Below are 18,741 nucleotides of genomic sequence, written 5' to 3' on the forward strand. Positions count from 1 at the left end.
ATCCAAAAAATAAAATAAAAATAATTAAAAGTTACTTTATAACTTAACTATTAAAAACAATAACCGAACATGTTCACAAATAAAATATATTGTTTAACTTTTTCTGCTTTGAATTATTATTTTTGAATAAATGTAAAATGCTTAAAAACACTAACTTGATGAAATCTATGCTTGGCTTTAATAAACAAAATATTGATTACATTGTTAGAGTAAATATATAAAGTTTTTTTTTTACTGATTCCATTACTCATATTTTTATGGAAGGTTAATATCAATAACAAATATTAGACATTAGCTTTATATTAAATATTAACATAAATTTGTTAATATTCATATTACAAAAGCAGTATTTTAGCTATTTTCAAACTGCTCCACACAGTAATAACAATTATTTGTTTTTAATTAAATAAATAATGTATGTAGCAAAATAATGTACATAAAATGAATAATATTAAAATAATACAACTTTGTGAAAGAAAAATAAATAAAATAAATAAATTTAAACTTTGCAACCAATATATTTCTAAAAGTTGACTTTGGCAAACTTTTCTTCTCCTTGAAAACATATTGAGTTTTATGTTTTGATGTCTTGGTACAGTAGTTGTACAGCTTTCTCCCCAAAGCCTAAACCACTTCAGAACCACCTGGTATTTCTCTTTGGTACCTTTAGGTAACTAACAGCCTTTATAAATCCTTTCCTACCTCTCCAATGTAAAGACTTACTACTTTAAAAATGGACAAAAAAAAGTCTACAGTTAGTCTACAGCTTTAGAGGAGCTCATCCATCGCTAGTGTGATGGCAAAAGAGAATCGTCTTTTCACTACTTGCAATTCATATTTTTCCTCAGTATACGATGTGACTGAACTATAAAATTCCTCACGCTCTCTTTTTGCCTCTTCGTGCCCAAACGGCGAGCATATGTCATTCTCCTTGGACCGTTTAGCTCTTCAAATTGTTCTTAATTTTTCAAATGACTGCTGCTGTATTGATGGAGCATTTTGCTAGTCCACTGAACAGATGTCTTTAATGAGTTTGCAGAACTTAAGCACACAGACTGATATGGATTCTCAATGCATCATTTCAAAGACCCAAACTCAAATAAACTCCATGAAATAAATTACTTTATGGATCCATTTTTTTAATAAATTAATCCTCTTAAAATTAAAGGTATTGGTTGGGAATCATTCCATGTACCGCAAGCAGAACTGTAACATGGGGCCCCAACTTTGCATAGATTTCTTCCTAAAAGCGTTTGTATGCACAAAAGCTAGATTTTGCTCATGTGCAAAAGTATTATGATTCATAAAGCCAAACATAAACCTCATAATATTTTAATTAGCAAAATATTGTTTGTCTAATGCTAGCCTTCTTTTGGAAGAAAGGAGGAAAACTGGCCATCCCCCCTTGCTCTAGTTCCGCAGTTGTTGAAGCACTGCATGACATACAGCAGGGTCCTGGGGATCCAATGTTAAGCTCGAGGCTAAGGAGAGTGAGCAGTCAGTGTCTCTTTTTCTCTTGTTCTACCCTGTACCACATGCAGTGTATTTTTCTGTGGTGTTTGTACGTGAGGTGTTGTGTTCAAGATTAGAAGCTTGCAATGTTTACTGTATGTTTTTATCTACTGCTGTTTTGGACTCTGAGGAGTTCCGTTATGGACAGGAGCTCACTTGCCTATTTAAGCAGATTACTGGTGATATATCTTGTGCTTCTAGCTAGCGAACATTTGGACATGATGTAAGTTCCATTGTGACAAAAATTCAGCTGTGCATTTTTGATCGACATTTTTCTCATTCATGCTCTGCGCTACTTTGCAATTTAGGGACAGGCTTAATCAGAGAACAATATCAGACTGTTTAAGCTTATCTGCCTTTTTTCCTAGTTGTCCTTTAGATTCTACTCTGTCAGTTGCATTGCATGTTTTGGATGACAACTTTTAATTCAATTTAATGAATTTTCTCGCTCATGCTCTGCATAACAACACATTTGGAGCTTTCACGACTACAATGTTATTGTTCCTGTTTTGTAAAAGGCTAATTTTCAAGAACTGTGTCAGACCAATGAAGTATATCTGCCTTTTTTATTGCTTTCCTTGAGATTCTGCTCTACCAGTTTTGACGTGTTTCAGACAACAACAGTTCATAGTTTATTCAGTTACACATCATGCAACAACGCCAACAGAAGTACTCCCCATTTTGGTTGGTTGCCAGGAGACACAATTTTTTGTGACACCAAAGAAGGACAATGGTTTATGCACAAAACTTAGCAATTCTGGGTTCTTCTTTTTGGTCTTGTCTTAGCACCTTGTACTTTCACAAAGTGCATGGATGCGAGCTAGCTCCATTGTGGCTCCAGGGCAAATGTGTTTTGGAACACTTCAATGATTAGCTGATTTTGGCTTAATCTGAGGCTTTGCTATTTTTTGGCATTGAGTTCTCAATTACCTTCAGAAGAGTGTTTTGCTCTTGAGGCAAAATAATATATTTCTGGCAGTCAGACTGAACCTATGCACATTGCATGCACTTTTATCTACTGTTCCTGTCCCTTTGCTTTGCTTCTGAATCAGTTCTTGACATGGTAAAACATTCCTGTAGGTCTGTTTCGCATACTTTTGTGTCTCATGGCAGTGGCTTTGTGTACCATTCCACCTTATTCATATGAGGCCATTTTATTGGTGGGTCAACAGCAATAAATTGTCCCTTTGATCCTTACTGAAGGTCTTTGCACACTGAGTCCGAAATTCTCGTCCAAAATTTTTGCACATTAAAAAATAAGTACGGCCTCACTTTGTGTCAATCACGTTTACACACTGCCTCCGAAACTTTTGTCCGTCATAAAAAAAATTTGGACCAGATTTGATTTTCTGCGTTTTCGCATCCATAGCAAGGATTTTGATTGGAAAGGATGACGAATTTGAAAAAACAAAAAACACACGTAAATTTCGGACTCAGTGTGCAATGGCCACACAGATGCTATCAGACTGATACAATGTGAACAACCCCAGAGTCTGTCACTGCAAGATGATTACAACTGATGTTGTTAAAAGGTTGGGATGCAGTTTTCAGTGGTTGCCCAGTCTACAGAGCCTGAGGGGTGATCATTTACATGACATATGAATTGGCTTGAGATGATGGTGACAATACTGGTTTTGACCCACTTCCTTCCTGATATTCAAGACTTGTCATGTGGTCATTAGGACAGACAATAGGTTGATTGTCTCATACATAAACCGTCAAGGAAGAATACATTCACGCTACATGTGGAGCTCAGCGTGGCACATTCTGCTTTGGGCATCTAAGGTCGCTAAGTTCAGTGCACATGCCAGGTCAGTTGAATCTGGGAGCAGATATTATCTCGAGGCATGGGTTGAGGCCCAGAGAATAAGGGTTGCATCTTCAGATTGTGAGTTTTGGTGGGGCAGAGGTAAATATTTTCTTCTAACTGACCAGCTCCCTATTTGGTTCTCTCTGTTTCTTTAGTTGCCTTTAGTGATGGACAGTGATGGAGTTTTGGTTCCTTGCCGCTGTTGCCTCTGGCTTGCTTAGTTGGTGACACTTAATTTCCAGTGATATAATCATCTTGATGCACAGATACTATTAGAACTGAACTGAGCTGGACGATTACATCACTGAATTCAATTATGAAATGCCATTTTACATTATTGACGCACTATTTTCCTATTTTATTATTGGAAAGTTGCTTTGACACAATCTGTATTGTAGAATATCAGAGACTGAATCAGACAAATTTAAGATGCGATCAGAACATAGAAACATGAGGAGCTGGAATCCCACAGAGAGGCCCAAGGAAACAGGACGTCGTAAATCAGATTCCTAGCTCCAACTAGTCTGAAGCAAGCAAACTAACCAGCAAAGTCTCTTTCACAGAACAGCTTACAACCTTGAGACAAAAGAACACTTATTGATAATTCCATTTCAGGAAGGAGACCGTCAAATTTGGGGCAAATAATCAAGACTGATGGTCAAAGAGATGGCCATCACATGTTCCACGATTGAATTCACAAGCTTCCTTAGACTGACTTCTCCCCCACATAGAAGACAGACCAAACCAAAATTCCTTTGTCTAAAGAACATTCCTTCGTTCTCCATAGAACTATACAAAGACTTTCTTTTTCATATGCACATAAAATCATCCTAAAAGGACATTTCTATGCAGAACCCCATATTATGTTTGTAACTCACATATTAGACTATCATGTTTTAATCAAATATTATGTATGTCTTTTTAATCAGTACTGAATAGCTGAAGGATTCCTATGCGTGGTTGGTATGTATGAGTTTGAAAAATCATGGTTTAAATGTTTCTTCCAATCAATTCTTTGTCAAATGTATCATAGTCTTGTTATTGAAATCATGTTCAAAAGTATACTTTGCAAGAGCCTGTAAAGTTCGGACCTCTGACTGAACAGATAACATGTTGATTTATTGATCTGGTGAAGGAACAGAGTAACACCCCAAGCCAGGACAGTATCTAATTGGTCAAGACGTCCAGATGGGACGGTCTGAAAGCCGAGTTTAAAAACTCAGGACACCATCAAACTCTTATCTTGGTCATCTCCCTTGTCCTCTTCTTCTCTTTTGCCACCGCGTTTTGACGCTTCTCTATGCTTTTGAATGTTGGTCATTTTAAAATTATTTTTATGGGCTTTTATTTGGATAGTAGAGAGCTGGAAAATATTGGGCGGAGAGAGGGGATAAGGATTGGTAAATTACCTCAAGGTGTAAATTGAACACTGTCGGTCACTGTAAGAGCAGTTTCGCTGTATGTCAACGCACTAACCATGAGGCTATCGGTGCCGATGAGTGTTGGTAATTTTAATTGAGAGTGCAATTTAAATCCAGTTTACTGCCTTATTGGTTCAGGGCTGGCATTCCTTCCTTAATATTATTCTGCAGGCCCAGCCCCAGCCCCAGCGACATTTAAGGTGTATGTGGGGGCAATTGCTGCTAAACATGCTTCAGTTGATGGTGTTTCTTTGGGGACACATTCACTTGAGTCTTGTTTCAAGCATTCCTGTCCTGATTTTGGCCTTTAAATCCCTTAAAAGGATTGGTCATTGGTGACTTACAGGCCTTATCAGTGAGCCTATATGCTGTATGATTTTTTGCAGCCAAAAGCTAGGTTACCTATCTAAGGTTGCTTTCACTTAATTTCACTCTCAAGTTGTGCTGTTGCATTTATTTTTTCCCTTTCCCCCTGAGTCGCAGAAGGCTAAGAGACTGCACAGGCTTTGTACTGTGAGGGAGTTAAGACCTGTTCACACCAAGGACAATAACTGTAACAGTAATGATAAAGATAAAGTAAAAAAACAAACAAAACAAAAAACACCACAACGATAACCATAACGGCACAGAGGAAATATCTCATTGGAATCAGTTTCACAACATTTTTTTGTCCAGCTGATGAACAATAAAACATTGGCAGCCAGTTAGAATTGATCCTGCTATAAAGAGCTTGAACATTTAAATGGGTCATGAACTGATTTTTTATTGTATTGTTCGCTGAGGTCCCCTTATAATAATCTAAAAAACAAAATAATTTAGAATAGGCTATTTTCTGTCCTGTTTTTAACCTCCCTCATTAGAACACTCTTTTTGAATAGGCGTGGCAGATTGTAGACTCTGAAGTAAATGCCCACTGCTATGATTGGCTAACAGTTGTGTATGTTTGACAGCCTACATTCCTCATCCTGTTATGCTTTCAGTCAAAAATGCATAAATACATATCAAACGATCTGTAATAACAGACAAAGCAGTAGTGACCACATAATAACAGTTACTCACACTTGTATAGTGGGTCATTACTGTCGGATTCAAAATAGCCACGCAGCATCGTCGTTTAGTTACAGTCTTTCTGAAAATCCCACGTGGAATTGTTCCTTGTTTGTAAACGATTCCATGGTAAAAGGAAATGACCAAGTTCTCATTGACACAGTCTGGAACTTCATTAAAAATAAAGTTTATCCACTCTTTCCTATCTGTTGGGATCAGAAGGAAGGCAATGCAAATACTGCTTTTCCACAATTTAGCAATGCACAGCATCCTTATCGTTTGGTTTCTGCACAGACCTGCATTTGCCTCTCGTTATTTACACTACATGTACAAATTGATGGGCGGGGTTAAAAAGGCAGCGATGTAGAAGCAGACATTGATCTTCTTCTGTGGAGGCAGGGTTTAACCACAATATTATATCATAGAGTGGCACATTCCACAACCTGTCATTTTGGCAGACAGGCTTCTTAAATATAAGCTGTTTTTAGACTAACAAGAAAGTTTTGAGCTCTGAAAATTACAGGATGTATAATACTATGTCCTCCTTATGTCAAAATATCAAGGTAATTTTGTTTTCCAACCCAGGCTCATTGGAAATACGTGCCTCTAAATACATTTCTGCAACACCGTTATTACATACCTTACTGCACGTTTCGCAGCAATTTCAAAGTAAAATGTCCAGAGAGTGGCACTAAAACACGTTCAATATGTGACAGTGGCACGTTTTTAATATGTTGGTACAGGCACGTATTCTTGCATTTTTATTATGCTGCTTGATGTACTTTACATTACAAATTACATGTAAATTACATTACAAAACATCTGTAAGGCATCTATCTATTAACTCTGTGAACTATATAAGAAATCCATTAATTAGTTATTGCTCAAAATCACTCAGTACTTTGTAAACATGACTTGGTTTCTATGTGCTAAAAAATTATGTGCCATAATTTCCAGAAGTGCATAAACCCAGATTAGAACTTGCCTGATCTAGAAAGTGATTCACAGCTTTGGTGCTCAGACAGTCAGTAAATGGACTGTTGGTTGAATGTGAGTGGTCCATGGGCATGCCATTTGAGGCTACAGTTTAACTTCTTCGGCAAGATTCAGGCTGTTATGCCTCCATGTCAGAAGCTGACTTTCTAAGGAAAACTGACTCTTGAAGATGATTGTTTGTGCTAATGCCAGTGTCCTTTTAGATAACTATGAGAATGCAACACATACTTGCTTTGCATTATAATTGTGACATTTTAAAATATGTGATATGTGAAATAGAGCTTGTGTGAACTAGAACAGCTTATGTTTGTGTGTATGGCCTAAGTGCTACATATTAAAATCCCTCACTCTGATTGTAATCAATAGTTGCACCTCAGCAATGAGGTTAATAATGGTCAAATGTGAAATAAACCTGAGAAAGGTACATTCAGATTATGGACTGTGACATTTTCTGTGATATGAATGAATGAATGAATGAATGAATTAATTAATTAATTAATTAATTAAATTGCATGACAGCAAAAAAGTTAAATTTTAAAGTTTGATTTTTAGTGGCATCGCAGTCTTGCACTTAATGAGTCCTCAGTGTTGTTTAGTATTTGTCACGTCAACAGTCTCTGCAAGTTGATTATCTGCCATGATTTCTTCTCTAGCCAGTGCCTCAAAATGACATTTCAATATCGCTCCACTAAAAACCGAGTTTCTCTGAGATGCATCCATCTATTGATCGGCATTGTATTACATGTGTCTTTCTTTTTCCTCCATGCTGTTAGAGTGGATTGTGTTTTACAAAAATAAAACTTTGTCTCTTCTAGATGCTTCTCAAGAATCGCTGAACAACACGGAATCTAAATTTACCATATTTACTTTCTTAATACACCTGCCCTGATCTTATTGTGCTCAGTGCATCAGTGCACGTTATTCCAAAGAAAAATAAATGTTTGTCTCTGTAATCTTTCAACAAAATGTAATAACTTTGCTTCTAAAACTACTTTCCTTTTCAGCCAAAGCCACAAATCCCTCTTAGTTTTCAACCCCTTTTGTCCAACCGACTGCCTCCTTTCTGGTATCGAATGGCCAGTTTTCATGGTCCAATGAATTCCAAATGGATAAAAATCAAGTCCTGCCCTACCTTTTTCCTCATTGAATATCCTGTTTCAGTATAAATTAGTTTTCTGAGGCAATTGGGTTTAAAACAGTGTTTGAAAGAATAAAGAACCTAAATGTTTTATCTTCATTTAACTCTGAAATCAGGTTTTTGAGTATATTACGAAGATCACAACCAGTGTATGCTTGATAAGTCATCAACCTTTAAGTCTTTTTGTAAGAAAATGCAACACTATAAAGCTAAAATTATGGGGTTACCAGATACCAGGGAAAGAAAATACACCACCAACAGTATTGGAACTAGAGCAGTAATATATTAAAGGACAGCCTAGACAACTGATTAGACTCTAATTGGAGTTTGAGCCGTTAGCTGGGTCTCAGCCTCAAGGACCACATTGGTTTTGGGACCAACAATATAAAACTAATGTTTTAGACATAATGACTTCTCAACTGATTTTAAAGCATGCACTATGTGTACGTTTGTATGAGACTTGTTAGTTTGCTGTACTAAGCATTATTCTATAATATACAGAAAGACCTGGGTATCACCCCATTATAACATGTTGCTTAAATAGGAGCGATATGAATGCCAAAGAGGCTATAAAGCCTAGATACTTTTTTGTCCCAATGGAGCTTGTTTCTTGGCATGGCTTCTGTAGCTGAATAAAATGCATATGTCATTTCAGAGCCCAAAACAAATTAAATTCAGTCAGCTATTTGGGGCTTTTTTATTTTTTTATGTATGGTCGATAAAAAAAAGTTTGCTTTTTTTGACACTGAGCTCGCCTTACACAAAACCAAGGATTTTAACTAAGACAGGGTCAAATTAAAACTCAGTTGGTTTTTGATAAATACAAAGGCAGACAATGAGTCTGTCTTTTTATAATGTGTCAGCAATTAAGCATTGAAACCATGCTGAAGTAGTATCCTTTCATGTTCAAAAAAAAAAAAAAAAAAGATGTATGTACCTTTATGATGTACTGTTCTAGATTGTAATCTAAAGATTAATTGCTGATTAAATGAAATGGCTTTCAAATTATTGCAAAAAATTTGAAAATGGACTTTTCATAATCTGCACAAAGACAATTCTGCCCATAAGGGTTCGTTGTCATGACCAAAATTGTGGTGGTACGGATATCAGGCTAACAATATTGATCACAGCTCAGATAACTGTGCTGTAAATTCTAAGATAAAATATATACCATTATATTTTACACATACAAATTTAAGGTATTTCAACACATTTGTATATTTTCTCTTTTTATTTGGAACTTGATGGAATTACATGATAATGATCTGCTGTATATTATTGAAGCAAGTTGCGATGTTGCTTGACCAATATTTTGTGCAAAATCTTCACCGAATTACACATTTCTACCATCATACTGCCCAGTTCTACTTGTGTGTTTTACTTTGTTGTTTATATGCCTAAACACTCAATTAACTCTTGTACTTTTGTAACTTTTGTACATTTCCACTTATCAGAATCAGTCGTGACACTCCAGATTTGCTGTGCATGTAGAGAACAAATATCAAATAAATGAAGATGATGTAACCTTCAGACAAACCTGTGGTGTATCACGATGCACAGTTTAAATTATTATTATTATTTGAATTCTTCCTCAAAGTTTTAGTGGCCATTGACTTAGACATTAGACATTATGAAACAAAGACAGAACTGAGTTGTGATGTTTTCCAACATTGATGCGGTTCTGATTTTCAAAACCAGAAGTAAATGGGGATTCTCCATTTAAAATGCTTTTAGCCAGGCACAAAATGTTTTCTGTTTGCTGGAGCTGCCAAGAACAACCAAATTATTTCTAAAGCTACATTTTATAGCCATTTTTTTTCTAACCCACAGAATACACCTCTTACTGACTTCACATAACTTAAAGAGTCATCAAAAATTATTAACCTCTTCAAAAATATTGTCTGCCCATGCTTACCCTCTTTTATATAAATAAATAAAATAAAATAAAAATATGGGGAATATTTTGTTAACTGCTCTTCACTGAATATTGTGCGTTTTGTCAAAGTGAATAAGACGATAAAGGGAACGTAGCCACTCTACAAGAATTGCCATACGTTTTTTGTTATCTGTTTCTTATACTTTGTTATAAACTGTATTCTAACACCTGTGCTGTGTATCGCCACCATTAACAGCAGAGCCATGTGAGTGTTTAGATGTCCATTGTTTCTGCTCTTAAACTGTGCAAGCTCATCAGTTCTCCATCTTTTCTTTAATTTTGCAGCATGTGAACTGATGACGCAGGGGATCCTGGCCTTGGTCACGTCTACAGGCTGTGCCTCAGCCAGTGCCCTGCAGTCCCTGACAGATGCCATGCACATACCTCACCTTTACATCCAGCGAAATGCTGAAGGATCACCTCGTACTGCATGCCAACTCAATCCAAGCCCCGACGGAGAGAGATACACCCTCGCAGCACGACCGCCCGTCCGTCTAAGTGATGTCATGTTGACGTTAGTTGGTGAGCTGCGTTGGCAGAAGTTCGTCATCTTCTATGACAGTGACTATGGTGAGTGATTGATTTTTAATCAAGACAGAACAAATCCTGCTTTTGGGAAAAAAATAAAATAAAATACTAAACCTTACAGGTTGGATTCTGATGAACAGTTAATGCTCGGTATTTATTGTGTGATTCCATGTGATAAATACTGATTTGGTTAAAACTGTGTTCACACTAACAGCGATTAATTTGTTGGAGTCTTTGAGCTGTTGGTTTTAGTAGCATTGCTTTGCTGCTCACTTGCATAAAGATTTAATTTATTAATTACTTCTGTCTGTCTATCTATCTACATTTTGTATTACAATCAGAGCAAATTAAAGGTGGTACAAGGAATACAATCAACAATATAAATGAAAATAATCTTTTTAGTATTCATTGGTGGAAATTTTTCATAAGATTCTTCATAGAATTTGCCTTAATACCTTGTGCAAAGCGTTGTGTTTTAGGACAGCATGTTCATTCTGAATCAGCATGCAGTGATCTCTTTAAGCATTGCAGGTTGACCTGTAAGGGCTCCACACAGGTGCAGCATGAAGAACTGGTTGAGATGACTGCTTTACAAACCTTGATTTTACTTTACAGCCATGACATAGTGGCAATGGATGTTAGAACTTATCCATTCAGAGCAGCTGCACAGGTCTAAACTTTAAAATGGAATACTAGTATATGAAACACAGATTCAGAAATGTAATTTGTTTGAGGCTTTGATCATGAGACGTTAGCACTGAAGTAGAGGAAATTTATATGGAACTCAATTTTTTCCTCAAGTGTCCACATGGGTGGTCAGCCCAATGAAATGAGAATGACACGCAAACATTTGGCTTGTGTCCGGCACACTTAAATTGACCCACACAGGGAATTGATTTCTAGCTCCAAACCAATTTTTCAGCCATTTTTCAGTCTTCTACAGTGTGGTAAGGTTGCACGAATTAAAGAAAGAACCGCATGTTTTAAAATCTTCCCAGTCTACTGACATTTATGACATCCGCTTCGAACATTGCAATGCATGTGATAACTTTTGTTAATGCTACAATAAGTACACTCTTAAAAAGTATGTGTTAAAAACAACACAACCTGTGATGTTTCTTAAAGGGTCATCGGATATTACGGACATTGGACAAGTTATGATTCTTTAGTGTCTTAATGAAAAGTCTATAACATGATTTGGTTATCTCTCAAAAAACACCCTTTTTACCTTGTCAAAATCAGCTCTAGCATGTACCTTTAAATGCTAATGAGCTATGCTCATCCCACCCCCCTCATCTGTGGTATGACGAGCAGTACTGTTTACTTTAGCCACAAAACTTGCTAACTAGCACATTATTAGGAAAGGCAATTTGCAAAGATTAATAAAAAAAAAAAAAAAAAAAAAAAAAACTTATGCTCATTTCTTCTCTAGCTGAGGTCGGGTTTCAAGTATAATTCATTCTAAGTAATGGTGCTTCATATAACGTTATCCAAAGAAACAAGTGTTAATGATCAATCCCCTGTGATGTTTGTACTGGCTACTACAGGCCACCAGGGAACCATACAGACTTTATCTAAGAATTTGCTGATTTTCTATCTGAGGTAGTGCTGGCTGCAGATAAAGTCCTAATTGCTGGTGATTTTAATATCCATGTTGATAATGAAAGAGATTCGTTGGGATCAGCATTTATAGACATTCTAAACTCCATTGGTGTTAAACAATATGTTTCAGGACCTACTCATTGTAGAAATCATACTCTAGATTTAATACTGTCACATGGAATTGATGTCAGTGGCGTTGAAATATTACAGCAGAGCAATGATATCTTAGATCATTATATAGTTGCGTATATATTCCATATAGCTAAAGCTGTAAAGCCAATTCCTTGTTACAAAAATGGTAGAACCATCACTTCTACCACAAAAGACTACTTTATAAATAATCTTCCTGACTTGTCTCAATTCCTCAGCATATCCAATAGCTCAGAACAACTTGATGTAACAGAAACTTTTGACTCTCACTTTTCTAGCACTTTAGATACGGTTGCTCCTTTACGCTTAAGGAAGATTGAGGAAAAGAGTACAACACCGTGGTATAAGGAGTACACTTCTGCCCCAAAAAGAGCTGCCCGGAAAATGGAGCGCAGCTGGAGAAAAACAAAATTAGAGGTATTTCGTATTGCTTGGCGGGAAAGTACCCTATCCTACAGAAAAGCATTAAAAACTGCTAGATCTGCTTATTTTACGTCTCTTTTAGAAGAAAACAAACAAAAACCCAAATATTTATTTAATACAGTGGCTAAATTAACAAAAAATATATATAACATCAGGAGGTGCAGACATTACCCAGCAGCACAGTAGTAATAACTTTATGAACTACTTTACTTCCAAGATCGAAACTATTAGAGATAAAATTGTAACCATGGAGCTGTCAGCAACAGGATCGCATCAGATAGTGCTGTCAGACCTCTGTTGTGTGTGTATTGTGTTTCCACGTGCTCCCTGTGTTTCCATGCCCATATTTGGTTTGTTTCCAGTCCTTGTTAAATGTGATTAGTAGTTTATTCTGTTCCAGGTGTGTTTGAGTTAATTATCCTGTTTATTTGTAGTCCTGTCTGTTCAGTGTTATTTCGTCTGGTCTACTCGTTACCCCCGGTGTTTGATGTCTGTGAGTTTGCCTTGTCCTGCCCTGTCTTCATTAAAAGAAGGTTATTATTTGAGTTACGTCCTCGTATGTGTGTTCCTTGTTCCTCCCTGCTGTGTGCACCGTGACAAGTGCACTATAGATCCCCTGAGGAACAATTCCACTCATTCTCTTCTATTGGAAGTGAAGAATTGTATAAACTTGTTAAATCATCTAAACCAACAACCTGTATTCTAGACCCTGTTCCATCTAAGCTCCTAAAAGAGGTGCTTCCAGAAGTAATAGATCCTCTTCTGAATATTAACTAATCATTGTCATTAGGATATGTCCCAAAAACCTTCTAACTGGCTGTTATTAAGCCTCTTATTAAGAAAAAACAACTTCACCCCAAAGAATTAATTAATTACAGACCGATCTCGAATCTCCCTTTTCTGTCAAAGATATTAGAAAAGGTAGTATCATCACAACTATGTTCCTTCTTAGAGAAAAATTATATATGTGAGGATTTCCAGTCAGGTTTTAGACCATATCATAGTACTGAGACTGCTCTCATTAGCGTTACAAACGACCTACTTTTATCATCAAATCGTACTTATCTGACCGCCATCAATTTGTGGCAGTAAATGAAGAGGTATCATACCAGTCACAAGTGCAGTATGGAGTACCTCAAGGCTCAGGACTTGGCCCCTTACTTTTCACGAAGTAAAACTATTTCCCCGCCTAAATACTGTAAAGCTGATATAAAGCCACCCAGCTTTATATCAAGCCGATGTAATGCTGCTTTGACACAGTTTGCATTGTTAAAAGCATTATACAAAAAATATTGACTTGACTTGAGAAGCATTACTTCTAATTTGGCCAAAGGAAACTTGTTAAAATCAACAACTTTCTATATTAATGTGTGCCTTTTTCAAATGTTTATTAAAAGTGCAAAAAGTCATTGATGGAAATCTGAAAAGAAGTCAGCATTTTACTTTTTCAATTTCAAATGTTCAATGCTGTTTTTGTTTCTTTTTTTTTTCTTTTTGTCATGGTTAAAAAAAGAAAAATGAATGGACTCAAATGTACACAGACTCTAAAGATGGCTGTGCATTTGTTTCTTTGACACTGCTTCTCCACTGTTTCCTGCTTCTCCTTTTTTCCTCTGAAGAACAGACCCCAGACATCTCACGTGTCTTAGACTTTCAGAAGTGATCTCTCAAAAAGAGGTGTCTATGCTCAGATGCCAAAGTCTGTAATAGAAGATTACTCACATATCTCAATATAGACTGAACTATTTATCATCAAATTCTTCAAAGAATTAATGATCTGAGTTATTCTATCCAGATCCATTTAATAGTGCAATATTCTCACCTTGAACAAGTAATTCTTTATCTCTCCCTGTAGGGATTTTTTGAGAAACATCTTGGATTAAGTTATTACTTTAATGAAACATAACTGAAAATGCCTTTAAATTTTCTAAGATACGAAAGTGCAATCTCTGAACAATAACATTTACCTCTAGGTTCCCTCTTTCAATTTTCCACCTGATTTGTAATATCTTATTTCCAGAATTTCAGTCAAAAAATAAATCTATTTCCAGGTCAAAAGACCGATTCTAGTAATATATTTAAACTTTATCTTGAGGTCTGATTACACCACCATATCTCTGCCTGTTAAATAAAAATCACATAATGCTGCTTGCTTTGAGGCACAAAGTGAGAAGGTTTATTTTGGAGTGCTTTTTTTTTTTTACCTCAAGCAACACTCAACGCTGCCATGCTGTAAACGTCTTAAGATCTCAGAGCTGAAGTATTAAAGTCTGTGTACTGATTCCACACAGTATGAGATGCACCCAGCATCCAAAATTAAATCCCACCATGCACAAAATGCAAATGAAATCTGTGTGACCTGTTGTGATTTAAACGTCTTTTAACTTTTATTTTATAACTTTATATATGATAATACCAGAACTCCAAGTGATGACACTCATGAGGAAAAAATTTAATAATATACAGACCAAAGGGTGAAAAAATTTATTTTGTTTGGAAAAATGATCAGTTAACATTAGCATTGCAGTTCTTTACAACAAATTATGTTTTATTAACAAAGTTCGGGAGGAGCGCGTCAGATGCCTAATTAACACAGGAGGTTCGCACTCAAGTTAATCAATGCACGGATATAAATACAGCTGACATACCTCTATTAATTTGATGGATAATCAGCATTCGGTATGTACCTTTTATCATTACATCACAGACTCAACGCGTCCCGTCCAAACAACGAGACCTATACTGAGGATTTTTCGGATCTGCCGGCCCCATGATCAGTCTTTCTCTGCCAGACTCGGCCTCCGAGCTCCAGTGATTTGCCACGGCCGCTGCTCTCTGCTCGATGCCGAGGCTACCTCACCTCCACTGGCGTCTCTTCCATCCTCTTATCATTCAGACGCAAATATCATCCGTGCCAACAATCCCTCCGATCGGAAAGTGGCTCAACAATCGTCTACTTGTCACTGTGCGATTTAATCCCCATTCGGCTAAACAACTCTTAATTCAAATGTCCACTTAATCTTTAATATTTGGCCATTTCTTTATTAATGACCGCCAAAGTGCCTAGAATACACATTCACAAGAGCGCTCCCTGTGGATCAAATACGTTTCTCTGTCGACTACCGGCGAGGCTCACCCATCCGACACTTTGATTATTAGCAAACCTTCAAGCAACCTTGGCCCTTTAGTCGGTCTACTGGCGAGGCTCAACCATCCAATGCAGCGAGTATTGATCTCCCATCGGATGCTGCGAGAGCCTCCCGGTCAGACAACCTTACCTTTTCCATCCTACGGCCGGCGAGGCTTACCCATCCAACGCTGTGAGCATCGATCTCCAGTCGGATGTCAGCGAGAGCCTCCCGACCACTCATCTTTACACTTCTGTCTTACCTGTCCGATGCCTTGAGTCTTGATCTCCCATCAGACGCCGGCGAGAGCCTCCTGGCCAGACAACCTTACCTTTTTTAAGTCCCATGCTTGGCAAGGCTTACCCATCCGACACAGTGAGTCTTGATCTCCGGTCAGACGTCGGCGAGAGCCTCCCAGCCAGACTAAACTACCCTATCCATTTTATGGTTGGCGAGACTTACCCGTCCAACACAGTGAGTCTTGATCTCCCGTCGGACGTCGGCGGGAGTCTCCCGGCCACCCAACCTTACCTTCCATCCGACGGTCAGCGAGGCCCAGCCGTTTGACGCCATGGGTCTCGTCCCCCCCACCGAACGCTGTATGAAACCTCTCAACCAAACCCCTCCCAGTCCGGTTTTCCTTTTCTCCCTACCCGCCCGGTGAGACTTACCCGTCTGATGCAATGAGTCTTGATCTCACGTCAGATGTCGGCATATGTTCTCCCAACTGGGCTCCTATACTTGCCGCCCACAAGCGAGGCTCATCCATCCGATGCCGTGAGTTTTGATCTCCCGTCGGATGTCGTGACAGTCCTCCTTGTCAGACGTCCCAAACTCTTTTTACCTGTCAAGCCGATAGGACCCACTCGTCCGACGTCCGGAGTATTGATCTCCAGTCGGAGGCTTCATGGACCCTCTCGGTCAGCTACCCGCCCTCTGTCCTCTGATTAACAGGGGCTAATGGCTAGCAGGCCCCAAACGCTCCACTCAAGGCAACTCGGGCCCCCCTGGTCAGGGGCACAATTACGCTGCTCCTCCTCCATCGGCCAGATGGGCTCACTCATTCCAATGCAGTGAGCACACTGTTGAGCATTGGTTCGAGCACTCTGGGCACCCAACCATGCATTCCACCAGCGGCCGGTCGGGCCTACCCATCCTATGCCAAGCCGCTCCCACGGAGCATGCAAGCTTTGGCCTACCATACAAGTGACTTCCCAAAACCAGCTCCCGCCAGATCTCAGTGCGTATTTGGGGGGTTCTTAGTCTGGCGGCTGTCCAACTCAATTGCCTTTTGGGGGTACTCTGGATTCGGGCCATTCCTGAGCCTGGAGCCCTTCCCCAGCACAGCACGCCAACTACGCATTACTATACTCGCCAAATACGCATTACCTTACTCGTGCTAAATATAAGTAAATGTGAACTCGTGAAATTATGTTTTATTAACAAAGTTCGGGAGGAGCGCGTCAGATTAATTAACACAGGAGGTTCACACTCAAGTTAATCAATGCACGGATATAAATACAGCTGATATACCTCTATTCATTTGACGGATAATCAGCAAGCCTCCACCACCCCTTCTCCACTCAAGAGGTATCACTAGAGTTCTCACCACACTATGGGGGGGTACTCTGGATTCGAGCCATTCCTGAGCCTGGAGCCCTTCCCCAGCACAGCACGCCAACTACGCATTACTATACTCGCCAAATATGCATTACCTTACTCGTGCTAAATATATGTAAGTGTGAACTTGTGAATGGTATTAGAAGCTGCACTGTCATCTATCGCCAAAGATCAGCATCATCATCTTTGAATTTTATGCAGATGTTGTAAAGTGTGGTCTAAACAGTTATCATTTCCATTCCGCTCCCATCCCCCCAAAAAAAGAGGGAATCAAGTTGGCCATCACTGCATCACTAGAATTTTCTCTTACATCAAATTGTGTATTTAGCGTACCATAGAGATGTCTTTTTTTGTGTTGTCTTTGTCGGACATTCTGTCATCTGGCTTCAGACTTTTCTTCTTATTTGGCCATACAGGAAATGATTATCTTGTTGTCTGTTGGTAAATTGTAGGGTAGGGCTGATTCGATATCGATTCTCAATCCGCGAATCAATCTTTTCCATTTAATTTTTTCAGCAAACCTTTAACACAAGATCTGATTAACATTAATCTTATCATTAGTTTTCTCCTCTAGATGTCACCTTATTTATCTTGCATGTTACAGCGAAAAGCCTTTCATTCATTCAGTTCTCATGGCTCATCAACAGACATACTGTTGACAAGAACCAAAAACAAAGCTATGTGAGTGATTTGCAATGCTCACGTGAAATGCTATAGTAATAATACAAATCTGTGGAAGCATTTGACATCATGCAAAAAAAAAGGCGCCGTAATTTCAGCAACGAATGAATGGTGGATGGCATAGATTAGCGCTAACGCTGTTTTGTTTAACACACACATACTAAAGCACGGACGATGTTCACTGTGTTTTCAGCCTCTGCAGTCTCAATATATGACGATATGAACACACGAATATCATCTCCAGCTGCACAGAGAGACACTTCATTAGCATTTTACCGTTTTATTCAAGAATATCAGTATAACATACACAGCAGCTGCAAGTTCTTGCCCTGATGCCTTTGAGTCTTTTAGTAGACCACAGCTACTGAAAGAGCTTACAAACGGCTGAGACAAGAAACACTATGCCATCTGTTAGGTTGTAAACATGCCGACACTAATCATGAAGCGCGGCCGCTAGAAGAGTTTCTCAGCATGGATTTCCCTCGATAGACTCATAATTCATAATGGTGGCTCTCATCGTTTACTCAGGAAAAAGGTCTATACAAAAAAAGAATAGGTTTAAAATACAGGCCTGTGGCTGTTAATTTCTTTTTATTAATTCACCAGTTGTGAACTAATGTTCACTGTTCTTTTTTTTTTATTATTATTTTTGAATCATTTGTATTAAAACAATAATAAAAAACTCGAGAATCGAATTGGATCTAATTGAAAGCTTGAGAATCAGAATCGAATTGAGTCGGGACATCTGA

At 38.2% G+C, this 18,741-nt stretch overlaps 1 protein-coding gene across 1 annotated transcript in view; it reads left to right on the forward strand.

The window, feature by feature from the left end:
* LOC306857857 (glutamate receptor ionotropic, delta-1-like) overlaps positions 1-18,741 on the forward strand; it is a gene marked incomplete at both ends in the record, with an annotated part of 434,446 nt that overhangs the window by 236,208 nt on the left and 179,497 nt on the right. The window contains one exon of the mRNA XM_079398091.1: positions 10,146-10,430. Within this exon, the coding sequence (XP_079254217.1) occupies positions 10,146-10,430 (285 nt within the window). The remainder of the gene's footprint in view (positions 1-10,145; positions 10,431-18,741) is intronic.

Source organism: Barbus barbus, assembly GCF_936440315.1.
Source record: "Barbus barbus genome assembly, chromosome: 38".
NCBI classification, from domain to species: Eukaryota; Metazoa; Chordata; class Actinopteri; order Cypriniformes; family Cyprinidae; genus Barbus; species Barbus barbus.